The sequence below is a fragment of the Sander lucioperca genome, chromosome 15, assembly GCF_008315115.2.
Source record: "Sander lucioperca isolate FBNREF2018 chromosome 15, SLUC_FBN_1.2, whole genome shotgun sequence".
In the NCBI taxonomy this organism is placed as follows: Eukaryota; Metazoa; Chordata; class Actinopteri; order Perciformes; family Percidae; genus Sander; species Sander lucioperca.
Window position 1 is genome coordinate 15013289 of NC_050187.1, and position 25693 is coordinate 15038981.

Here is a 25693-nt window from a genome sequence, read left to right on the forward strand (position 1 = left end):
ATGCTGAACATCTATCCACACCAAATCTATTCAACTTGGGTTCAGCCAGCGATCAGGAAGGAATTCCTGCTGCTATGAGCAGGCAGAAAGCAGGCACACTCTGGTGTGAAGAGACATGTTGGATGGGGACTTTATCAAATACAGTAAAATAAACAGAGGGAGCCGTTGCAACACATTTTGCCAAAGCTACAACCCACAGGAATCCTTCAGGAAAAGAATACTCACAGTGTGATGCTTTTTAAATCCAACCCCAAAAACCATTCTAAGGATGTAGACTAAACAAAGTACCACTCAGTAAACCACTTTATTCACATCAGAACATCACAATGCATTTCATGACAGATTGCTCTTACAGATGAATTACAGACTCAATCTGATCTGAGTATTCTTCACACATTAAAGGAGCAGCCATGATTAACAATGACATTGTCATATTTTTATCATATTTATGGGAGAAGACAATGTAGAGAATATAATGGAGAAATATATTCAATTAATGTATAGAGGTGTGCATCAGATTAAAGGTAGTCTGTGCACAAATGAGCTAGTCTCTACTGACTGAAGTTTTTAACTGCTTTCGTCAGAATAGCGAGCCGTTTCTCACATCTGTGGAACAGATGAGCATAATATAAGACAGGACACAATGGATGATTGGGGCAGACAAATGTTTGATTGAGAAGGTTGAAAAGAACCGCACACAAACCACCAAACTATAGTGTTTTTATGTTGGCATAGGGTTGGCATTGCATCAAAGACAGCACTCAGCGATCACAGGACAGATTCTCTGACTGTGCGGGAGCGCTGCACAACTGTTTCCATCTCTAATTACTGGACTGAACTATTTAGCGAAGTATCTTTACAAATTAATGTGAAAAACAGTGCTTTGTTTAAATTTGTGTGTATGCATTTTGGATGAGGAATTCTTTTCTATCCCAGAAATCATCATTACACCCTATGCAGGCTTTAACATGCACTCTGTGGGTTCACTGTGTCAAACCTTGTCCGAGGCTTTCAGTAGACCTTTTTATTGTCATTGGCAAGATATGTAAAACTGTAAATAATTCACAGCCTCTAAACCCAGATTTTCATTCAAGCTCCCCACAGAGTAGAAGTATTAGTCTACATAGGCTTGAACTACTGTGAAACCACCAATTACTGTACTAAACAAATCATGTGTCTTATCATTAGGCATGATGATATAATCCATTCACAGACATTTAAAAACCCAAATAGTTTTAAAAACACATCAAAGGATATTGATATAAGAACAGGTATAAACAACAATTGCCATAATTATAATTCCTTTAGCCCCTGGGCTCACTTTAAGTTACGGGTAATTTTGTGCATTTCTTTGTAGATAATTGTGTTGCTTGCTGTGCATTACGTTGCTATGATTATAAGAAGGATATGAAAAACATATGTATCAAGCCAACAAGAGATTAGACGATGCAATGTTCTTGCTATTGACTTGTAGGTACAGCCAGCGGCTTAATCTCCTTGTGCTGTAACCATGACAATAACAATTGCCTACGCAGTCTTACACAAATAGATCCTCCAATGTTTGGTGTATACAGGTTCTGCCCTGCACAGCAAAAACATTTTTTTTTTGCTGCTCATCATGTTGTCTGCATTACACCTGTTGAACAAGTACTAAACCACAATGGTCAAATAATTACATACAGTATCTAGCAAATACTAGACACAATGTCATTATTTTAAATCACCCTCAGTTACAACAACGAAAAAGCCAGTAAAGTCCACGGTATTATTGTTAGTTGATTTGTGACCAAATTCACAAAAAGACAAAAAAGCCATTTATCATGATTGGACCCAGGAATCCACAATACAACATCCAATAACACTTTAAGGCCCTCCACACCCACGCAGGTGTTTTCAATGACTCTGGCTGATTAGACCCTTTAGTGCTGGAAATAACGTGATTTGGACCAATAAGAATGATAACAGGGTACGTTCTCCTGCTCTAACAGGTGTAACAACACTAACAAGAGAGTGAGGGGAGATGTCAGTGAAGCCCCCAGATTGCACATGCCAAGAAGAGGTCTAATCAGGCAACATAAGTGAAAACACCTGTGTGACATGGATGTGCAGGGGGCTTTAATCTCATACCTAAAACTTTAGTGTGTATTTCAGTATAGTATAATAGTATAACAAGTTGTTAGTGTAAACAGCAACGCTTGATGTTTTCAAGTCTGCTCAAGCCTAATAGAGAAAGAAAAGGTCAGAGGTCAGGGCCACACTTTGGATTTAGCATCTTTTACAAGGACACTACAGCAGGGTGGGAGGCTTACCGGCAAAAGGTGGTTTGAAGCCAAAAGTCCAGTCTCCTTCTTAATATGCCCCCTTTAGATATAAAAATATTAGAGAGAACATATTAGATTATTTAGAGCAAGATTGCCTAAAAACAGCAGTCCCTACATGCCTCAGTGAAACATCTGCCAATAAGGTTAGTTTAGTACCACAAGCCTCTTTCAAGATATTGTATGTGATGCCAACTCTGGCCTAGGGCTGGGCAATATATCGATATTATATCGATATTGTGCTATGAGACTAGATATCGTCTTAGATTTTGGATATCATAATATGGTGATATGACATAAGTGCTGTCTTTTCCTTGTTTTAAAGGCTGCATTACAGTAAAGTGATGTACTTCTCTGAACTTACCAGACTGTTCTAGCTGTTCTATTATTTGCCTTTTCCCCACTTTGACATTATGTCCACATTACTGATAATTATTTATCTAAAATCTAAGTGTGAAGATATTTTGTTAAAGCACCAATTGTTAACCCTAGAATATCGCCGCAATATCGATATCGAGGTATTTGGTCAAGAATATTGTGATATCTGATTTTCTCCCTATTGCCCAGCCCTACTCTGGCCATTAGTTATGTCTTCACTCAGTTTCTGAACAGAAGCACTTTGTGTGCAATGCTGCTTATAATGTTGCAAGATCGACATCTAGTGGTTTGGCTTAAATAGTACAGATGTAAAAACTCCAATGGCCACTTCATTCAAATCTCATCTTTGTTTAAATATAGGGTAAAGGAAGATACTTTAATTTGCTATTCTCAGGGCTCTGGCTAGGGAAGTTCTGTAGATGTCCCATTGTCGTTTTAAATAGAACAGGCACTGATATACTATTTTAATATTTCGTAAATCCATATTAGATAGAGTGGAAACTAATAAGGATGTTACAAGGACAAATTATGAATCGCTGTGCAAGATGTGAGAGCTGATTACTGTGTCTTAATTTCCCTAGATAAAGATCTTTAATTTGACCGTTTATACGTCTGGTGAACACTGAGAATTTTGCCACCTTGGTCCTGGCAAACGTAAATCCTTTGCACTTTGTGATATGAGTTTTCGAAATAATAAGCCCAAAGGGAACAGGAACATAGTTTCCACCTATACTGTCAATTTGCTGTTAATGTTATAAATGTATTTATGAAAACATTTTCTCTCAGCTGTAACAATTAAGCATTGGATTTCACTAAAATAACCCTCAATTTTAAAAATCCAGATCTGGATTAGAGTACAGCTTGGATGAAAGACATTTTCCACTCTCAGATAATAGTCAGCGGTCTCATGAGCAGATGGGTCTGGACCAGAGCAGAGCTACCACAACAGATGACAGACGGTGGTCTCTGGAACCAGCCTCTTACATATGACAGCCAAACTGGTCTGATCTGATCTATGTTACTGTCAGGTTAGTATGTATTTGTGTCCTTTTGTGTGTTAAGTGAAAATTATTAAAGTCACATAGTTATCTTGGATACTACTGGCCAAAAGTATCCTAAAAAACTGTCCTCATGTTGCTAATCCAAACAATTACAGTCCAGGGTCAATGCAAGGCAAGGAGCAAGCATATTAGGAACAATTACCCCATCATGAAAATCTGGACATATTCAACACAAACTATCATGAGAGTTCTTATAAACAGTCATTTGTTTTAATTTGTTTTGTTCTAACACAAATGTTTCAATAATAGGACTAGTCAGAGGTAGATTTAGGTAGGTTATAATATTGGCCTACAATACAAATATACTACTATTACATAGCCTATCATACCATGCACCTGCATCATTCTCTGCAATGGAATACAATTCTAACTCAAAATACTGCAAAACACTGTCGTATATTGCCAAAAATAAACCTATATTTATTTAAATTTTCCAGGACTGTTTCCTCGCTATGTGTACTTGTAGTGACTCCAATATCTGCAGTTTGCATCCGAGTGGACATGCGTTAGTTGCCAAACACCTCACACCAAAGAGGAGGATGAACCGCCGGAAACAACCTACCCTGCCTCCCAAGTGCGTGGTCCTTATCTGAATGACTCAGCAGTCGGACCAATCGCGTGCCCACTTCCTCGTTTTAGACACCCAATCATTTAGCTAGGATTCGTACACATAATTTACGGCACAATCACGGTAGGTTGAGCCAACTGAGGTCCATAGATATTTGACAGCGGCACAGGTGAGACAACCGTCCAGAGGCTGTTTCACTTTACATTTCAGTTTTTCCTCGAAGCACTATTCACTGTGAGCCTGGGGTTGCCACAGTCAAAAAACAACCATTCGAAGTCAAACCATTCCGGCAGCATGAGCAAAAAGAAAAAGGACTGGAAGACTGAAAAAGGTAAGGCTTGTTTTGGGGAGGAATGAGGCTATCATCATATCCATGGCAGACAGCATGAATTTAACCATGCTAGAAGATTGACAGCCTCTCTTTCTGGCTTCTACGTATCGCTGTGACACTACTTATTCGGTAATCACGCACGGCGAATGTGCAGATGTCAGAATGATGTTGCGCTTCTTTTTGGCTGCCTTCCGTAATGTTTGACATTCGCAACAACACTGTTAACATAGTGCCTCTTGCCTTCTTATTAGCTTACATTTAAGGCTCTCGCAAATCTTTGCCAAACCCTTATTTACCTGTTCTAGTACTCCTAACATATCCTGCCTTCCACCTGTGTGATAGGATAGGCTGCAACAACAGGAACGTTCGCTCAGAGTTGCAAACAACCAATTCTCTGCTACTAAACATTACTGTAGCCAAACAGCAGACGCGCCGTAGTAAAACAAAGGAACGGAGTGTCTGCTAGTTTAAAACGTCATAATTTATAATTTTTCAGAGGACTGTTCCTCCGTTTCAAACACAGTGAAAGTTGCGTATGTTGCTAGGTATGAAACTCGCCTGTTTGACTCGAATTGCTTTTCAGTTTCAGAGACATGACTCGACCTGTTGTACTCAAAAGGGCTAAGAAAGACATGCTAACCCTATCGATATTCTTAAGTTATTAATTTATTTGACTCAGTAAAGCTTTTTCATGGTAGACGTTTACACTTGTTACAGCAGGTACAGCACAGGTGTAATTAATCACATTCATTAGTGCTGGTTTCATTCGTTAAGGCCACCTTGTCACCATGTCACTGGGTGAGTATGCACAATACAAGAAACCTTGCAACTAGTAAACACCGGAATTGAATGCAGCCACTGTATTCCTCATCATATCCATAGAGGGTTTTCACGACGCGTCATCAGACCCGATGTCGCCATGTTGGAGGTACTCCGCATCACAACAAAGCACAGGCACTGAAGTAGATCCCGAACGACGTCAAGGAAAATCGTTAATTATTGCCGTGTTTTAGGTTGTACCAATAGGTCAGACCAAGAAAAACATTTGGAATATTATCGACTTCCAAAAGTTATTAAAAACCAGGGAGAGGAATGCCAGAAGTTATCAGAGGAAAGGAGGCGCTTGTGGTTGGCAAAGCTCAACCAGGATCTACGAGGGAAAAATCTGTCTTGTTCGGTCTTTGAAATGAAAATAAACGATTGAGAGTCACTTGGCTACACCTTGAGTATCGCAATGATATCATACAGTTAAGGTTAGGTTGATTTAAAGACGTTATTGCATTACTTACTCAGGCCTTCACAACATAAAGGTCGTTAATGATTTGGTACTGCGTCTCCCTCACCCATCCACACATCTGGTTATAGGCCTCCAAACTTTTGTAGGATTTAAGGTCTTCCGCTGTGTATGGGCTCGGCGAGAAAACCAGGTAGTTGACTATATCGGGATATGCAACTGAAGGAAGAATCACCGGGTCGCCATGGATCCAAGAAGAGGGAGCCAACTTGTAGGGATCTGCACCGCCAGTAAACTGTAATTTCTCAAAATATCACGCCTTTTCTGTGGTCAAAGTCCTTCCCTATATGCCTTTGCATCTTGGACGCGTTTTGATGAGCTTTTCTGTTGTTTAGATATAAAGTATTAAAGCATCCAAAGTGCACAATACTCCATTCAGTTGTTTACACCGAGTGCCTCCAACATGGCCGCGCATCCAGGTTACTGCCCAGAATGTGACGTCGGTGAAAACCCTCTATTGGCTGAATGTGGTGGTGGTATGGTTCAGACAAATTTCCAGCCCTGGCCTCTGTTCAGCATTAATGTGGCCTCAATTAGGCTAATAACTTAAACAAGAATTCGTTGTAATCATTGCTAATTGTTGGCAAGTTATTAATTAAAATGTTATGGTGGCTCGTTTTTATTGAGAAATACTGCAGTTCATTCAGTGTCTTGCCATCAAGCCCATTGACTCATGGCAATTCTTTTGGAGTGTATGTAAAAAATCTTTATAATGGTCATTTAAATTCTCTGAGCAAAGATAATAATTAATATCCGCCAGCCGTTTCCAGTTCAAGCAGGTAGCAGCATGGAATGAACATCAAAGTAAATCAGATTTCATATTCTGAGCACACACCCCTCTAGCTCAAATTGCGTTAAAAGGAGATCAAGGCAAGTCAAAATGTTAAAGAAACTCTGAAACTTAAAGAATTTAAAGTGATTTATTTTTTTAAATAGTGGTTTGACCCAGGGCTAGTCTGTAGGCCTGTTTGGGAAAGTACCAACAAAGATAAATTATGGTAAGTTGTGTTGGCAAAATCAACCATATTTTAAAATGGGGTAAACCATGCAGAGATTTGTCAGGATTATTCTGAAGTTGTCATCTTTCATAAACAAAATGAGCTAAATGAGGAAACATGAAACAGGAATATAAATAGTATTAAAAGACTACATAAATGAGATGTTATGTGACAGGCAGTCACATCTCCTTTTGTTTTGTCATTAGAATTTGGTTCAGGGTTGTGTGAGTGACGAAGTGCTTTAGTGTAGTCCAGAGAGCTTTGCTGTGTTCAACCTCAGAACTGCCTTTTGTTCATCCATGTAGAATAAAAGCAGCCTTGGGAATGACAGAAGTGGGCAAGAGGGAGAGAAAATATGTAAGGAATAGAATGGATATCCCCCACTGCGGAAATACCTTTTTTAATATAAGCCTTACCTACTGCAGGATGTTGCCAAAGGACTACCTAAGGATCCTTGTATTTCTTACCACTGGTCCACCTCTACTGCCTCCTTATATTTTTTCATTTGTGTAAGAGGCAAGTCTCTGACTTATGGTGCTTTTTAAAGAAATGGTACACAGTTCCTATGATATAGGGTTTTATTATATGCAAAGCATCAAAGACCAGACCTGAGTTTTTTTTTTTTTTTTTGTGTAAATAACCTAATATAGTAAAGTAATATGATGCTTTTGTGTAGTGCCATTCCACATTCAGTTTTCCTAAACTGTTTTTATAGTGGGGATGTTTTAATTGACCAAAGTCCACACTCTGTGCACTGGGGTGTATATTTGGCGAAGATTTCACAGTGGAGCACGTAATTAGGATGAAGCTTGTTTTGCAGAACAGCCCAGTTCTGTCTGGAGAAACAGCAGCAAGTTGAGGCTCTTTTGCAGTCAGTGGAGATGAACATTAGGACACAAGCTGTGAGGACCCAAGAATGATACAGCAGTACAAAGGTTAAGCAGCAGATGTGTGATGTACTAATGTCAGCCAATTATGTTGGGATTTGTTGGTAAACCAAACAAAGAATAACAAAAAATACTCACACTTTTTGCACACAGCAGCTTAGGTAACTAGAAGCAGTTTGCAGCTTTTTGGAATTGGTAACACATTTCTCGATACTGAGTTTAGTTTTTCAAAACTGCAACTCAGCACAACAGTTAATCCATAATGCACAAATGCAACCAAAACACTTCATACACATCTCAGAATCAAATCTTGTGCCAGAAATATGTATCACTATTGTATCTTTTATTTATGTATTTTAACATAAACCAATATTCCAGCACAACAAAAAGAAGGGCACTTCTTTATTGCATGGATTGTGCTACATTACAGTTAATATAACAAAAATAAATCAGAAATGCTGCAACAAGCTTAATATGTGTGCCATTTGTATCCCAGTGATGCAATATAAAACTATTCATATTCACTGTGTGTGTAGGACAGCTACAGATATAAAAATACAACAGTGCTAGTCATCCCTGTCTTTTGTATTTGGCAGTTCTCATCGACATTATTACACATTCTGTCCTCTGTTCTAATACACCTGGGAAAGAATATTTTTTGCATGCCTGATCCATCCCTGGCAATCTTCTGAAGATATAACTCCAGACATCCAGCATTCATTACGTCTACAAGAGAGATCTGATCATGTACCCTTCTACCTCCCAACAGTAAAATAATTCCTAAGTAAGGAAGGCAGGTGACAAAGATTGTCTTCTCTTTGGCGGCACATATGGCGAAAAGCAGACTTTTTTTTTTTTGTGGGCTTTATTAGATAGGATAGCTGAAGACAGGAATGGGGGGAGAGAGAGGGGGATGACGTGCAGCAAAGAGCTGCGGTTCATAATCAAACCCGGACCATTGCGGTAAGGACTGAGTCTTAGTACATGGGGTGCACGCTCAACCAGGTGACCTACCAGGGTGCCCCAGAAATGGAATTTTTTAAAACTTCAAATCTTTGGCAAAGTATTGATAATAAAGTCACATAACTTGTCACTTAGTGTAGGGGCAGAGCAGTACAGAGCTCCAGCGAGGTAGGAGAAACAGTTCAGAGTGCAGTGAAGCTTAGGCAGGGTTACATAGTGCAGTGGTTCTCATCTAAGAGCCATTGAGACACAAGAGTATGTACATTTTTATTCCAGCCAATACACACAACAGCCAGTTTTCACACCCACAAGACAAACTAATGCGTGTAATCAACTGGTGGTGAGATGTCTGATTGGAACGAGAGCCTGCATTGTTTTGGGTCTCCATGGCACATGGCTGAGAACCACTGATGTAGAAAGTGGGGTAGACTGCCATTCAACCAGAGTACTTGTGTTCAGACATCTTGGATGGCAAGCAGCTACACTACTGAAGCAAGACTCAGAATCCCTACTAGCTCCAGGGGTGCTCTTTTAATGCTGATTCTGCACTTTTTAATTCATGAAGCTGTGTCACATTATTAAATATTGCTTTATTGAAGACCACATTTTTCATAGAGCCAATTTAGAGAGCCAGGGAGGTGTGGAGCTGGAGCAGTGAGGAGTGGGACATGACTAATGATGATGGTAATGACGACATTACCAGGTGAGCAGTGGAGGAGTCTGGTCAGAGGCCAACCTCAGTTGGTGCAGGACCAGCAACTGTGCTATAGGTGGTGGTCAGGTGAAGTAAAGGAAGTAAAGGGGGGGGACAGACTCTGTACTACACACTACACTAAATATCAAATTTAAATATATAATTAATACATCTCTGTAGTGCAGACTCTGTACTACACACTACACTGAATATTAAATTTAAATAATAAATAATTAATAAATAACCAGCTTTTCAAAATAACAGTTGCAATGTGCAATTTTCAAAAAAAGTGCTATAACAATTTTACTGGCATTGCTCCCATTGTCCTCCGTGACACACACTCTTCCACTTTGCCTGACAACTCTTCTCCAAAACAAACTGCGCTGAGATAACAGAGCTCAGTCCATAGCTCCAGCAGATAGCTGGAGCAGATAGTATGCGTGAAATAAAAACAGGACACGTAATTTCACTGTGTGTAGTGTTAACTACGCTAACTAACCGTGTATTGTGAACCGCGTGTAGTGATTAAAAAAAACAGACAACAGCTGTGTCTAAAAAAACCGGGCAGCAGCTGGGACGTTGAGAATCCACGCGCGAGAGGTGATGGATATTTCCAGTCACTTCGTCATGTATTCACTTCGTTGAAACAAGAGAAGAAAGCCTCACTGATGTGAAGAATAGGACAGAGAAACATATATAAATGCTCTCTGCCTGCCGTATGCCAACGCTCCGGTAAGGCGGGAAACCCTGAAGTTTGTGGCTCTCCTAAGTGAGTTTGTGGCTCTCACTGAAAGTGAGTTACATTTGTTATTAACTGTCTGTGCCAGTACAAAGTCTATTTCCCCCTTTATCTTTTTTAGTCTTCAGTGGGACCAGTTTTATTTTCACTTACGTAAATGTAAGGTGTCTTTCTTCCACAGAGAGACTGCTTCGTCTAGATCGGGAGGAGAGACGCAAGGAGTATCGACGTCAAGACTTTATATCTCTGGACAAGATCCCATCCTGGAGAGAGGAAAATAGACGTAAGAGAGACATCTTATTGTTGCTGAATGCCTGTTGAGTTGGGTGCGGCTGATAAACTGACACATTATGGCACGGTTTACAAAGCCCAGTCGAAAAATATGTATTCAATGATTCTAGTGGCTACTTCACAGTTTTATGTTTCATATTAAGTAGTTTTAGTAGTTCTTGTGCATTTAGACACACTGATATTTGTGTGAGTATGTCCAGTAAGCTTACGTTGCATACTTAGAATTTCTCACATACACAAAATCCACATACTATGCAGTTGGAACACACTACATACTCAATTTTACGTTATACATGTATCAGCACAGAGTATCCTATCAAAGTAAACCTTTTTAAGAAATGTGGTTTGGATAATGGGAAAAGGTGATTTGCTAATGTTGTAAAACAGTACAAACATCTGACATGTCTAGTTGTTCACCAAGCACAGAGCTTTAGAACAGTCAAAAACACCAATAAAGACTCAAGACTTTACAGTACGTTGGAAAAAGTTAGTTTCAAAAGTATTTGCGGTATTCCTGAAAACTCATTCTAAATCATAACTAATGATGCTACAAAGTTACTGTTATTAAAAGTATGTTTAAGTAATTTTGCAATACCCACCTTAAAAACATCATTAGCAATAGGACTTGTGCTATAAGGTGTGTCCTTAAACAATAATTAAACCTTGGTTAGATTCAGAATACTGGATTGCAAGTAGCAGCATTTTTTTGGCATGATATTCTGCAGGATCTTTACACATCTCTGCCTTTTTTAAAAACATGTTTCAATAAAAATAAAGCAATTTGTGTATCATAAATAGAGATAACATTAAAGTTACTAATAAGTGAGAAATTATTGAAAGACTGTTCTATAATGTCGTCTGTGTAATTGGCTTTACATGTAATATGAGTACTCTGATAGGTACCTAATGCTGCAGGGAGGTCATGTATAGAAAGGAATAAGGGGGTTATACGATGTACGTATGCCAGCGAGAAGCTATTCAAAACATACAGTTTATGGTGGTGGCAATTCATCTGACACTGATATACAACTCCATAGACTACAATTGATGTTCGGTGAAGTAAGGTAGAATAGCAACTTGTTTACGAGTGCTTTGTGATATGCACACATCTGCTGTGGTATTCTTCTCTACATTAAATTAAACAAGGCATAATAACTTTTTATGACAGTTTGGGAGGCTCTTAGCTGATGTATTTTCCTTAAGAACTAGTATTGATTCACAGCTCTTTGGTTATTATCATTGCTTGGCTCCACTCTTAAAGGATATAGACTTTACAAAATAGTCATGGCTAAACTTGCCTGGCTTGTTATCCACAGTATACACAGTTACAGTACATATACTAGTTACTAATTGCATCACACATTTAGATTCTTTTTTTTACAATATGAAAGGATGACTACTTAGAAGCATGCACATTCTGAATTCAAATTCACAGTATCCATGTAAAAACACTATCTGGAATCTTGATACCACAGTATGTACAGTATTGTCCATTTTATATTGTATTTTAAATTAATTTATATGAAGTATTGCTATATAGGAAAATGGAGTAATGGATGAATTACTTTTTCTCCTTCAACATAATCACATTTAAGATTTTGTCTTTTCAAGTACATTTGAGAACCATTCATTAACCTGCTTTGTATTTATTCAAAGGAACAGATAATGTGTGTATTTGAGTGACATTGTAATATTTTAATATTATTTTTTGAATGAAGTTATCTTTTTTTTTTTTTTTATTTCAGCCAATGACATAGAGGAAGGGAAGGAGCTGACGGGTGGAGGAGGGCTGAGTGATAAAGTATCTCTCTACAAAGGAGATATTACCGTCTTGGAGGTGGATGTCATAGTCAATGCTGGTAAGGTTCTTCCCTTTGACCTTTGGATGGTGTTTGCTACTTGAAGGCAGCTCGGCTATTAAATAATCCTTGGCTGCCCTCTACTGTTAAGACTCCGAAAGTGCCGGTTCTTGAGGCATTACACAAGTGATGAGTGTGATTGAGGCAAATGTTAAACTGGACATCTGCTCTTGTTGATCTGACCTCTCATAGGCTGAAATGCAGTGACCTTTTCTTACTCAAATTCCAGTTCTTTCTCCATCCAGTTAAACACAAGGTTACTGACTGAATTTATTTTGATTTGGTTGGCAGTTATATTAATCTCATTTGTTCATCTTTCATCATCAAAAATGTGGCATGTGTGTGCTGTAATGATTAGTGATCACATATCTAATGCTGCTGTTAGGTAGAGATTTGTAACAGTGAGTAAAAAAAGGTTGCAGAATCAGGGAGGGTAAGCAGAAATGCCAATTCTCAGAGATTTGTCCTACTGTTATGTAATTTTCTGTCTACTCTGCTCACAACCTACACACAAATAGTCAGTGGTGCTAAAAGATTGCTTTACCTGTTGCTTCTGCAGCTGATGCTCAGGACCATTTTGCAGCTATAGACTTGAAAGTCCCACACCATAGCTGTATAGCAGCAGTAGATTAAAAATGGTATACTTTAGCTTTCTGCAGTTGTTTCATAACTCTTCCTTCCTCATGCAGTATTTACACACACACACACACACACACACACACACACTACAGTCTACTAAGCAGTGTGCATCTTGTGTGAAATTAATACTCTATAATTTATGCAAGATTAATAGATGTGAAAAACAGACTGCTCTGTTGGATAGAGCTAATGAATTTAATCTATTATGTAAATACCCTTCCTGTTGAGGATAAGCTGACATGACATTCTGAATCGTTGTCAGCATCATGTAAAAATACAAATATGCGGTTTACTACACAAACACCTGACACACACCTAAATGTCATGGCAATTGTCTTTCTTTATCATTTTGACCTTTACAAATGTAGCACTTGTAGCTGATATTATACAATTCAGTTTGTTTGTACTGAGTTTTGTGATAACTGCTACATGTCTGAATTATATTGGTGTATTCTATTTAATTGTATCTAAGCTCTATATATATATATATATATATATATATATATATATATATATATATATATATATATATATATATATATATATATATATATATATATGTCTGTCTGAATTTGTATTTAACTTAGGGTAAGAATCATTGAGTACACATGGTGTTTATATTCCTGTTATAGTATAGACTGACATTTGATTGAACATATACCCCATTTTGTTGCCAGTCAGTTTTTTACAGTCAATATCTTAAACAAATCCAGGTTAAGACAGTGGATAAGGTGAGCAGTGTTTTTACTAAGTGACTAGAAAAATAGGGCATATGAGAATGGAAATGAGGTTCAGGAGAGAGCATTGCAGGTATTTGTTTTAAACTGTTGAATACTGTTCTAGCAAAGGCAGGCAGTTTACTGCAGCAGTTAATGCTGCCAGACATCCAGGCTCTGATTGAGCTACATGTTGGCCAGGAGGTAATTCATTCTGTTTAGCAGGCTGTCAGACGGTCTGAAAGGTTGAAGGAATTGCTGAAGCCTTTTATAATTTCCAGAAGGTCTCAGCTACTCTATTCATACTGCAGTGCAGGACCAGTTGTCTTTGTACAGGTGGTTGGATTGATAACAACATATAGTGGTGGACTTTGCTGCACAGTTTGGTTCACCATCTATGACAACTCTGCTCAACAACTGTAGTATGTTGTGAAAGTAAAATTTAATGTGACTATTATTCTAGACCAGATTCTTTTTGTCATTGGTAACAAAATGCTTTGATTTTACTGTATGACATTATAAATGTTTACGAAATATTTATTAGTGGTGTAGTGGCTATTCCGTTTCAAAATGATAGCCACTGCCCCAGCAATAGAAGAGCGGTTTTAACGCACCTTTTGTTCCTTTGTTGTTGATCCAGGCATGCGGTCCTTGTTTGAAAATAATAATTAAACACAAATATCCTACCTATAGAAATAAATCTTTATGATCCTACCAAAACGTTGTAGGCTAATGTTGCATGTGTGTGAATCAGGGAAAATAAACAATACTGATGGTTTCTTCTTCTTCTTCAAATAAGATGAAACAGGATGACTAGATGTGGTTAAAAAACTGTTTGGTCTCAACTAAAGCTAGGACTTCCAAAAAAACCTTTCTTTATCAATTATACCACACCCACAATTACTATGGTGTGGCGATTTGCCAATCAGTGGCCTAGCTGTCATTCAAAATCATTGGATCAGAACTATAACCAAAATATGATTTGTCTTAAAATAATAACTATTGTTCTTTAAATATAAAAAAACTACTTTTTTGGCTCCTACAAATGGAATATGCTGGACATGCTCTGGATGTAGTGGCCCTTGTCCAAATATAGTGAGTAACACAGTTCTGAGCAGCATGTAAACAAACATTGCGGATGTTGGCTAATGTAGTTTGATAGGATCTTTGGATAGTTTGCTTAACTTTTTGCCTTTCATCTATTCACTGCTTCTAATCTCTAGCCTACAATATTTCCATTTTCTCATGCTGTTTTTCATTTAGGGTTGGCACAAGTAGACTGCTGTCTATGAAGTGTGGGACTTTTTGAGCACAGAGAAAGTATAAGCCTCTGTCTTTTTCCTCATGAGTCATACATTAAGTGCAGCGATACTACTAATGATGCAAATTGTAGATAGGAAGGTAAAACACAGGACTTTCACCCAGGAGAGCGGGGTTTGTGTCCCACGTGTGGCGTTTCCTAAAGCCAACCCTGTTGTTGTTTTCCTAAACTCAACCGTCGCTTTCTTCTTTTACTAAAGCCAACCCTGTTCTTCTTTTCCTAAACCCAACCCGTTTTTCTTTTCCTAAACCCAACCGTTTGTCGGTTTCTTGTTTTCCTAAAACCCGCATGTGGCATAGTCTCGCAATAACCCGTAGCCATGTGGTTTTAGAAAGTGCCACGTGGCATGTATGTTTACGCTGTGACGTTGCAAACTGCCGTCCGTTGTATACAGCGTAGACATACACGCGGATAGCTCATAATGCGTACAGATAACACGCCAAGTTGGCGTGTATGTTTATGTGAAGTCATGATGCCATGTTGCTGTTTTTTTTTTTCGTTTTTTTTTTTAAATGTAGCTAGAATTAAAGATGACTACAAAATGTCAGCTGTTCAGGAAGTAGGCTAAGTAAAGCTGCAGTGTTTCTACTATGTTTGCAGCTGACATGATTTTTTTTTTGAATATATTTTATAAGCCAAATGCACATAATTTGTGCAACAAGATTTAGTCATGACAACATCAATATGTTGGTTGCAAAGGAGAAACGGCTGTAATTTTAGTGGACACAGGCCAGCGTGGTACAGCTGTTATGGTGGCTGTCTATAGCTTTTACAGGGTGTCAAGTTGCTTTATGGCCTCCATTAAAGTTTAATTATTAGGCTCATTGAGTTTTTCTTCCTTAATTCTGTTTGGCTGGAGGTTGGGCAGAAGGTGCTCAAACTGTCATCTGGGTGAGAGCCTGGAGAGTGCAGGACAGGTGGGGCTGTAGTGACAATCGGGGAACTGCAGGGGGTGGAGGGCAGGATGGCCATATATGACAAGGTGGCTTGGACTGCATTATCATCCATCCCTGGCAGATGGCCCAACTCAGCCTACTCTAGAATGAGCCTGAATTGGTCTGCCTCCACTCTGCATAAAATGTTGTTAGAGCCAAACTCATGCTCCTTGTAACCCTCTTTCTACTGTTTTTAAAGGATGAAACAGGGGGGGCATTTGTATGACACTCCTCAGTAGATCTTAGTCTCTAAACCGCTGGCAACAAAAGTGAGTATACCCCTAAGTGAAAATGTCCAAATTGGGCCCAAAGTATCATTATTTTGTTTGGCCACCATTATTTTCCAGCACTGCCTTAAACCTCTTGGGCATGGAGTTTACCAGAGCTTCACTGGTTGCCACTGGAATCCTCTTCCACTTCTCCATGATGGCATCATGGAGCTGGTGGATGTTAGACACCTTGCGCTCCTCCACCTTCCGTTTGAGGATCCCCCCCAAATGCTCAATAGGGTTTAGGTCTGGAGACATGCTTGGCCAGTCCATCACCTTTACCCTCAGCTTCTTTAGCAAGGCAGTGGTCGTCTTGAAAGTGTGTTTGGGGTCGTTATCATGTTGGAATACTGCCCTGCGGCCCACTCTCCGAAGGGAGGGGATCATGCTCTGCTTCAGTATGTCACAGTACATGTTGGCATTCATGGTTCCCTCAATGAACTGTAGTTCCCCAGTGCCAGCAGCACTCATGCAGCCCTAGACCATAACACTCCCACCACCACGCTTGACTGTATGCAAGACACACTTGTCTTTGTACTCCTCACCTAGTTGCCGCCACACACACTTGACACCATCTGAACCAAATAAGTTTATCTTGGTCTCATCAGACCACAGACATGGTTCCAGTAATCCATGTCCTTAGTCTGCTTGTCTTCAGCAAACTGTTTGCGGGCTTTCTTGTGCATCATCTTTAGAAGAGGCTTCCTTCTGGGACGACAGCCATGTAGACCAATTTGATGCAGTGTGCGGCATATGGTCTGAGCACTGACAGGCTGACCCCCGACCCCTTCAACCTCAACAGCAATGCTGGCAGCACTCGTACAGTATGTCTATTTCCCAAAGACGACCTCTGGATATGATGCTGAGCACATGCACTCAACTTCTTTGGTCGATCATGGTGAGGCCTGTTCTGAGTGGAACCATTCCTGTTAAACCACTGTATGGTCTTGACCACCATGCTGCAGCTCAGTTTCAGGGTGTTGGCAATCTTCTTATAGCCTAGGCCATCTTTACGTAGAGCAACAATTCTTTTTTTCAGATCCTCAGAGAGTTCTTTGCCATGATGTGCCATGTTGAACTTCCAGTGACCAGTATGAGAGAGTGTGACATCAATAACACCAAATTTAACACACCTGCTCCCTATTCACACCTGAGACCTTGTAATACTAACGACTCACATGACACCGGGGAGGGAAAATGGCTAATTAGGCCCAATTTGACATTTTCACTTAGGGGTGTACTCACTTTTGTTGCCAGCGGTTTAGACATTAATGGCTGTGTGTTGAGTTATTTTGAGGGGACAGCACATTGTTATACAAGCTGTACACTCACTACTTTACATTGTAGCAACGTGCCATTTCTTCAGTGTTGACCCATGAAAAGATAATAATGAAATATTTACAAAAATGTGAGGGGTGTACTCACTTTTGTGAGATACTGTATCTTTGGATTGGTATTGGACAGTGATCGAAAGAGGAGACTTAGAGTTAATCAAGACATGTTTCATAGAAAATTGCAGGCTTCACTAAAAGTTAAAAGGACGGTAAAACTAAGTTTGTAAATTGAATGCATTGCTTTTACATGGCAAACACAAGATCAAGTCTTTCATTTTTCTCCTTGTCTTTCTGCATGGAGTTCATGCAAGTGTCCCCATCCCTCTCAGATCAGAATGAGGTCGTAAAGATAGCGGTGCGAAGTGGAGAGGACTTCTCTTATCATGATGACTGTGGTAATTATGCACAGGTGTTGACTCCTAATCCATTACCCGCTGTAAACCTTTCCCATCTTTCTGTATTAGATCATTTTTTTACAGGAGCCAATTTAGTGTGCACAGGGAATCTGGTTATGAACGCTATAAAGAACCTGACTGGGTTGACATGAGTGCGAGAAAAGCAATTGGTATTCAGTTGTATGAAGCTGCTCGTACTGCAGTCATCACAGGTTTGATAAGAGCGGTGACTCTCGGAGGGCAGAATACCATGATCCAGTGAAGATTGACTTTGATAAGATTTTTGATATGCAGTCCATTTTAATATTGTTTGCCTGTGGGACTGATTGGCACACAGGCAGCATTGTTTATCTTCATGGTCATTCATGCATAATGTACAGTACAGAAACCTACTGAATAGAATACAATGTTATTCTGTGGTCATCGCAAGGTAACATGTAGAGGTGAAACTCTTTTATGTTGTGCAGTTAATTGTCATAACATTCAAAATTAAATTCTAACCAATTTATTAGCCAGTTGATGGACTCGAGGTTTCCTGTGTGTTGGGCCAGGTGAGAAAACAGTTGGCTCCTAGATTGCTTATTTGATAATATTTACATTTCTCTTGAACTAAACGTCTTGTCACGGTGCTTAATTATTAGTGTAAATGAAACCAGAACAAGAGATGCATTTTATTAGGTTATTTGAGGTCAAATTTGAATAAGAAGAATCAATGAATCATGTGTTATGAAAAACAGCATGCAAAAAACAAACAAAATAACAAACTGAGCTACGTATTACCAGCAAAAGTGGTACAATAGTTCTTTACACTATGTCTAAGGTTTAAAACTTACAGAAACATTTGACTTGTGTGTATATATAGACCTTTACATAAATGTCCTGCCTATTCTCCGCTTTGTTGCCCTTGTTCTTATCTGTTGTGTTAATTTCTGTGTAAGTCCATTGGGAGTCAAATCCCTTGCATGTGTTCTCATACTTGCCCATTAAAGCTGATTCAGATTTGTATTGAAAGAAGAAAACCCTCTTTGCCTTTCTGAGGGTTACTTTCTTTCAAGGGTCAGGGACATACCTGGTGGCTGTGGTTCATCCTTCCCTACATATTGGAAAGCTCAGTAGTTGGCAGCACAGCAACAGTGCAGGATAATGATGTGTAATGTCCAGAGAATATTATATGCTTCTCTGAGACACATGTCTTAATGGAGAGCACTGCCTTATTTATTAGGGAATGACTTTCTGAGTGCTCTAGTAATATTTTAGCCTGCAAAGCACAGCTTTTCAGAATGAAATGTAGATGTGGCATTTTTATTCACCGGCTGAGCTTGGTCTATAGACGGACTCTAAAAAGACTGACTTTTTCCTTTTCCCTTCTTACCAACTTTAGGGTTCTTTTTAAAGGTCTAGTTGTGATATATGACAACATATTTACCTTTTCTATTTTGTGAAAGACAGTAATCTCTTGAGAAATTGATTTGCTGTCCAAATCCTTATTTTACTGCATCTTTCTAAAATGTTGGGACACTACATTACTGTTGGGGACATTTTTGAGCTGTTATGGCGTAGGTTTGCTTAACAATACACCCATACAGACTAGCTGTATAGACACTGAATAGACTGTGACATGACATGCCAAAGAATGATGTCAAAATATACTTGAGTTTTTACTTTTCCATTTCCCCAAGGGATTGATAAAGCCTATGGCTTTTCGTTTTGCTTCCTACTGTTTGGGGATCTTGTCAGTGTAGACTCTTGTCAGGCCATGGATGTGCTGCACAACACACTCAGCCCCTGGAGAGTCTGGCTTGATGGGTCTATCTGTCTCTGCAGATTCACACCATGTGCCATAACCTCCCTGAGTGATGTAGCCATGCTCCCAGCAATATGACTGCAATTCAGGGTCTCATTCTCGCTGGTCTCTCTTTCACTATGGTGCCAGTTGTGTATAGATGAAAGTACACACACACACACACACACACACACACACACACACACACACACACACACACACACACACACACACACACACACACACACACACACAGACACTACATTGGAGACTATGGCAGAGGACTGATAACTTCGTGAGCAAACTTGTGATTGTTGCACTGTCACACCAAGAATGAAAATCAATGCTCCTGGCTGAGAGATTTTGCTGCTCTGTTGAACAGTGAAATGACTCCGGTTAGTGGGTTGCGTTGGGTCCTGCACTAAAAGGTCCAGTTAATCATATCAACTGAGAGAGATACAGCACAAGGCCCGGGTTTTCCATGTCATCAGGGTGTAAATGTGAACTGAGGTGACAAACCAGCTGGCGAGCTTCCCCTCCTTCCGATTTCAGCTCGATTTATTCCCTCCCAGTGTCCAGATCGTGAAGAGCCTTACAGCCCGCCTCAGTGTTTGGTCATCGTCAACATTGTTTACCTTATCTCTGTGGCCTACGAGGTGCCAACATGGCCAGATATTTTTCATGATATGTGGGTAATAGAAAGTAATCATGGAAAGCTGTGGTGTCTGTGTGTCTGGCTGAAATGTCTCCCTTTACTTGAACTGCTATGGTCTATGACCGTATTGAGTTTCCCTTTCCTTCCCGATCACGCATTATGTGACTCAAACCACACCACCTTCTCTTTCCCTTACACAAACACTCCCAGTACACAAACACCACAGACACCTACACAAATGAAACTGACTTGGTGACAATTGCCAGTGCTTATGAAGAGGCCCGTCATTCAGGTCCTCACTTGTCTCCCCGGTGGACAGAGAACTTAAGTCATCGATGTCAAGGTCAGAAAGTCGCTGTTTGCATCCCTGTTTTTTCTTCTTAGCCCCTTCTTCTCGCCTCTGTTCCGCTACCCCCCTCCCTGTCCTGAAACAAACATTTCAAAATACCCTTCCTTATGCTGCAAACACGCCAGATCTCATCCATCAGGCCATTGAGTAATGGTATTCAGACGGGAACACTGAGAAAGAGTCTCTCACCACCTTCTGTTTCTCTTTTTTTTGTCTCACACAAGTTGAGGGACTTTGATAAAAATGACTTCCTGTAAAGGTCATTTAAAGAACATGGAAAGGAAAATAAGTAGTAAAAAACAAATATTTTTATTTTGTGAGGAAATTTTACCTCAAGTATTTTAGTGGTTTAAGGATTGCCTTTACAAAAACTTTTTTTTTTTTTTTTTTTAAAAACAACATGCAGTAATGCTTTCTGTGTGTAAGTGTGTGTGTGATAAGGGTACAATCCTCCCAAGCAGATGCGTAAAATGTTTTGTAGCAGTATAAAGCAGGTAACGCTTTCATTTAACAGATAACATAGCAGGCAGACCAACAGATGAATGGGTGCAGGACTCCTAAAGCTCCTGTACCTGTTAACCTCTAGGGGGCACTCTGGCTCCACCTAAGTATCGTTGACGTCTCTGATAGCAGAGTAAGTTTGAGACTGAGCTGGTGCTGCATTTCAGATGGATAAATACTCTTTCTGCTTCCCTGTTTCTTTAGAACTGTTTGAGGTGACAACTGGAAATTCCATTCTACAGATTTTCAGCATCTGCTTCTCCAATAGCCCAGTGAAATGTCCAATATTGTGCTGTTTTTGGAAATTGAAACACATTTTTGGAGCAAAAATTAAACGGAGATGCTGATTTTGAATCTCAGTCAAGTTTCTAGATGTTACACTATATTAGCACAGAAGACGTGAGAGCGTGGTGCTGCACGTCTTTTCTTTTTTTTTTTTTTTTTTAGCTGTGGTGAAGATGTGGAAATACAGCATGTGTATGTATGCATAAAAGAGGGAGTAAGCTCTTTTATCCTATCCTGTAAGGGAATGTGGAGAGGTGCTGCGTGAGACTAGCTCTTTACTGGCCAAGTGAAAAGGAGAGGGTTGGAGAAATCAACCCCTGACTGCTGACTGTTTCTCTGCACAATCCCCAGGCAGTGTGCCCTACTGCACGATCGTCAGCAGGCGATTTACTGGTCTTCACAATACCCCTCTATGAACACCCATTCATTCTCGCTGCTTCTGTTCTCCTCATGTTTTTCTCAGTTTTCTCATTTTAGTTTCAGTTAATCTCTTTTCTTGCGAATACTGTAAACCTTTTGCGGAAACAAAACAATGCGAGCCATGTACACAGAGAGCCCAGAAAAGTGTGCACCTTTGCAGAAATACTGATGAGCTACTTGGTTACAGGCCTGCAGTGGCAAGATTTTCTGTAATGGCTTTCTATGTATAATGGTGCAGGTAATGAGCAACATAATGTCACAAGTAAGTAAAGGAATAAAGCACACATTTTGGTGAGGATATTTTCTTTGAGGGATGTTATTTAGTTTCTCCAGACACTCCATTTGCTAATTGTATGCTTTAGCTAGGCCGTCCTTGTTGCTTTAGAGGGGATGCAGTGGTTTAAAGAAATTCATGGTTTCCAGAATATGTAGTTGTCCTGTAGCAGAAATAAAATAATATAATGCAGCGTTACTGTGACTAAGTCTCAGTCAAAATTCCACCTAAAACATCAGCACTTAATGGAGATATGAAATTGTGTCCTCTCCACTATTTCCCTGTTTGCTAAATAGAAAAATCACTTCATATAAGAGGGCCTCTAAGCAACTCAAATGGAGGACTGTGATGTTTGCTGAGTAGCTTTAAATGAGAATACAATTCCTAACACCCAGGGCAGTTCATTCAATATTTGTGAGCATGTACACGTTTCTCTCAAAGCTGAGGAACCAGGGGCCGTGTTCATAAAAAAAGCGCTCATGGCCATTTTGAATGCATTTTAAAGAACCTAATGTCTCTCTCCTACTTTTAAAAGTTAAAAGTTAGATTTCCTGAAGTTTATTATTCATAAGTCCGTCTAAGGTGAAGGTTTGCTTCTAACTAAGCAATTAGGACGTGAACACTAAACTAACTACAAAATATTTATTTCAAATACTTTTTAAGCGATTTAGCTGTAACATTTCCGCAGTGTCTGTAACAACAATTATGATGCTCAGAAGCCTTTAGTTGATGTGGTTAACTTGAAAGAATCATGGGAATGTTAGTATTTATTTTCTCAAATCCATGATTCATCGGTCTCATAAATCTACAATTATTGTTAATTAAGCAAAATCGCTCAGCAACATTATTTTTTGTGTTTCCTGTAATGTTGTTTAAATGGTAAAGCATAATAAGTTACAGGGATAAGGGACGCACATAGAGCATAGGTAAACTGTAACCATGTAAACTAAATCTTTATTTACAGAATCAGGAAAAGGACAAATTGAACACTTTTTTTTTTTTTATAACAACTACTAGAACTGCCACCACTGGAAAGCATTTCTTTGTATTATTTTTTTCAAAAATATGTGTGTATAAATATTTATTTGCAGTAGATATTTTAGGTATTTTTCTTACTTTCCTAATCTTACAGGGTGATCCATTTCATATCCTTCATAATATATATTCAGAATCATATACTGCTTATTGAAATCAATTTTCTTGTAAGTTAGCTGTGTATAAATAATAACCAAAATATTATATTTAAATGAACGAAAATAGTGGCTGCATTTTTAAAAATTAGGCAATTCTTCTTTTCTCTCTCTTTTCGAACGTCATAAATATTACTGTATAGCAATTTTAAACGGGATCTTAGAATTAAATATTAAACTCAACATACTGTAGGTGTCTGCTGCTTGACACAATATGATGTCAGACAGCCACAGTGATCTGTTAAAATGTGAAGCCCATTGTGCCGGGCAAGTCTATAGACTAGTTATACCTAAATTTTATTTTATAGCAACAGTAGCAGTGCCGAATTAGAAAACATGCACATTATTCTAGAAAATCACCTTAAGGTACTATCAGAGAGACCTTTTCCATTTCCTATAATGAACCTAGTTCATAACAACAGCAGCCTTTCCTAGATTAAAACAAATATGGTATAAATCCAAACTTTTGAAATCTTGCAAAAATACTATAAATGTGAGAAGATTTTGTTTTTGGGAAATAACCAGCTAGTTGACAATGACAAAAAGCTCTTAGCTGTAATAGCCCTGACCTTTTAAAGAACACTGCTGAATGCTCACTAATAGAATAGAGACTGTCCCAAGGAAAACATGCTAACAGTCAGTGGTTAATGACACGTACATGTATACAGGAACAAAACGATTCTCGATCATGTCCTATAAAGTTCCACAATACTGGCAGAGATTAAGATGTGTTACAGAAAGTGTTGTCTTTACCATAACACGCATACAAACATGAATGTCATGGTGTTTGAGAACTGGTATGATGCAATATGTCATTGTGATGAACTGACCTGTGATGATGTTTTAATTGAACATGCTCTATCTATTGTACAGAAATAATAACAATACACTCAGCAATCAGCAGCAGCTCTCAAGGGCTACGAGGCTGCACAGTTGTTGCCCTCGTGTATGGTAATGAAGCACCGACTGGACGTCCTGATGAAATGGATTTCCCTTTTGTTGACACAAGTGATTGTGTGGTTACTGTAGGGCTTAGGGAATGTGGACTCATTATAGACAAAGACCTTCGTTCAGCGGAATGGTAATAGAAACGAGGCTAGGTTCTGTTGGCTATGATGAACGGTAAGCTTTATGTGAAATGTCTGGGAGATATGAGTCTATTAGGCATGATAGAGTTATTATTTTGAAAGGTCTTACAGCTTACAAGTCAGTGTTTGGTGTAACTACACTGCAAACAATGATTTCTAATGAACTCTAGCAGTTTTCCGAAAGCAGAACCCATTTGGGCTCATTTATGACAAAAGGAACATTGTTTATTGCAGACTGCGTTCGGAGTTGGTCATTTAAGATAGTTATTAGGGTAACAAGGCCCTTGCATACTGAGGACATTCAGTCAGATGCTTGACATTTCATACTGTCCAACAAACTACCCAGAAGAACAAAGCAATTTTAGGTTGACCCAAAAAGTTAGATTTGATATTTTTTCATTGTGCATATAGTGCTGCATGGGAAGGAATTTATGATGAGGAGAACCAGAGAAGACAGAAAAGAATACACTTATGCCTTGAGTGCCAGTGAGTAAAGAGGTGTTTAATGCAGCAGGGTTCAGAGGGTTGCTTATATAGAGTAGTTATAGACAAGCTGGTGATTTGTTGTGATGTACAGGGGGAGAGCAGTGAGACCTGACTTGAAGGTAGTGTGACCTCAAACAAACTGCATTTGTTTAACCTCGCTCAGCTGTGGAGCTATAATGGGATGATAGCTTCTGCCATTAGCATGATGAAATGGACAAATAAGTGACTTTAGTGAAACCCACTCAAGTAAGGGCCTGCAATTTGGTTGGCCTTTGATGCTTCGATTGGCTATGGAAACAATTTAATCTCTTTAATAGAATCTTAGCCCCCCCTCATGCACAAACAAAGCAGATTAAGGTTCCCAATAAGACGAAGACTTTGCAGTCTTTGTGATAGAACAGAATTCCCAATACAGTGGGTGGCATTAGGGTTTTTTGTCTGCCGTGTGTAGACACAGGCGAGAATCTCCCTCAACACAGAACCAAAGCTCCAATTCTGTACTTATCTTGCTTTTATTACATTTATTTATCCAGGGTTAAGATGTTGGATCTATTTTACGCGAACCCACCAGGACAACAATAGCACAATAGTATCACATGAAATTATGGAAAGAGCGGTAAATAGATATGAGTAGAATGACGATAAGGAGAAAGATAGATTGAATGGCATGAA

At 39.1% G+C, this 25693-nt stretch overlaps 1 protein-coding gene across 6 annotated transcripts in view; it reads left to right on the forward strand.

Annotated features, from left to right (window-relative positions):
- Positions 1-4410: 4410 nt before the first annotated feature.
- Positions 4411-25693, forward strand: part of macrod2 (mono-ADP ribosylhydrolase 2) — a 434913-nt gene continuing 413630 nt past the window's right edge. For all 6 annotated transcript variants that reach the window (XM_035992660.1, XM_035992661.1, XM_035992662.1 and 3 more), the window contains exons 1-3: positions 4411-4656; positions 10413-10514; positions 12268-12381. In XM_035992660.1, the coding sequence (XP_035848553.1) occupies positions 4620-4656; positions 10413-10514; positions 12268-12381 (253 nt within the window). In that variant the 5' untranslated portion in view covers positions 4411-4619. The remainder of the gene's footprint in view (positions 4657-10412; positions 10515-12267; positions 12382-25693) is intronic.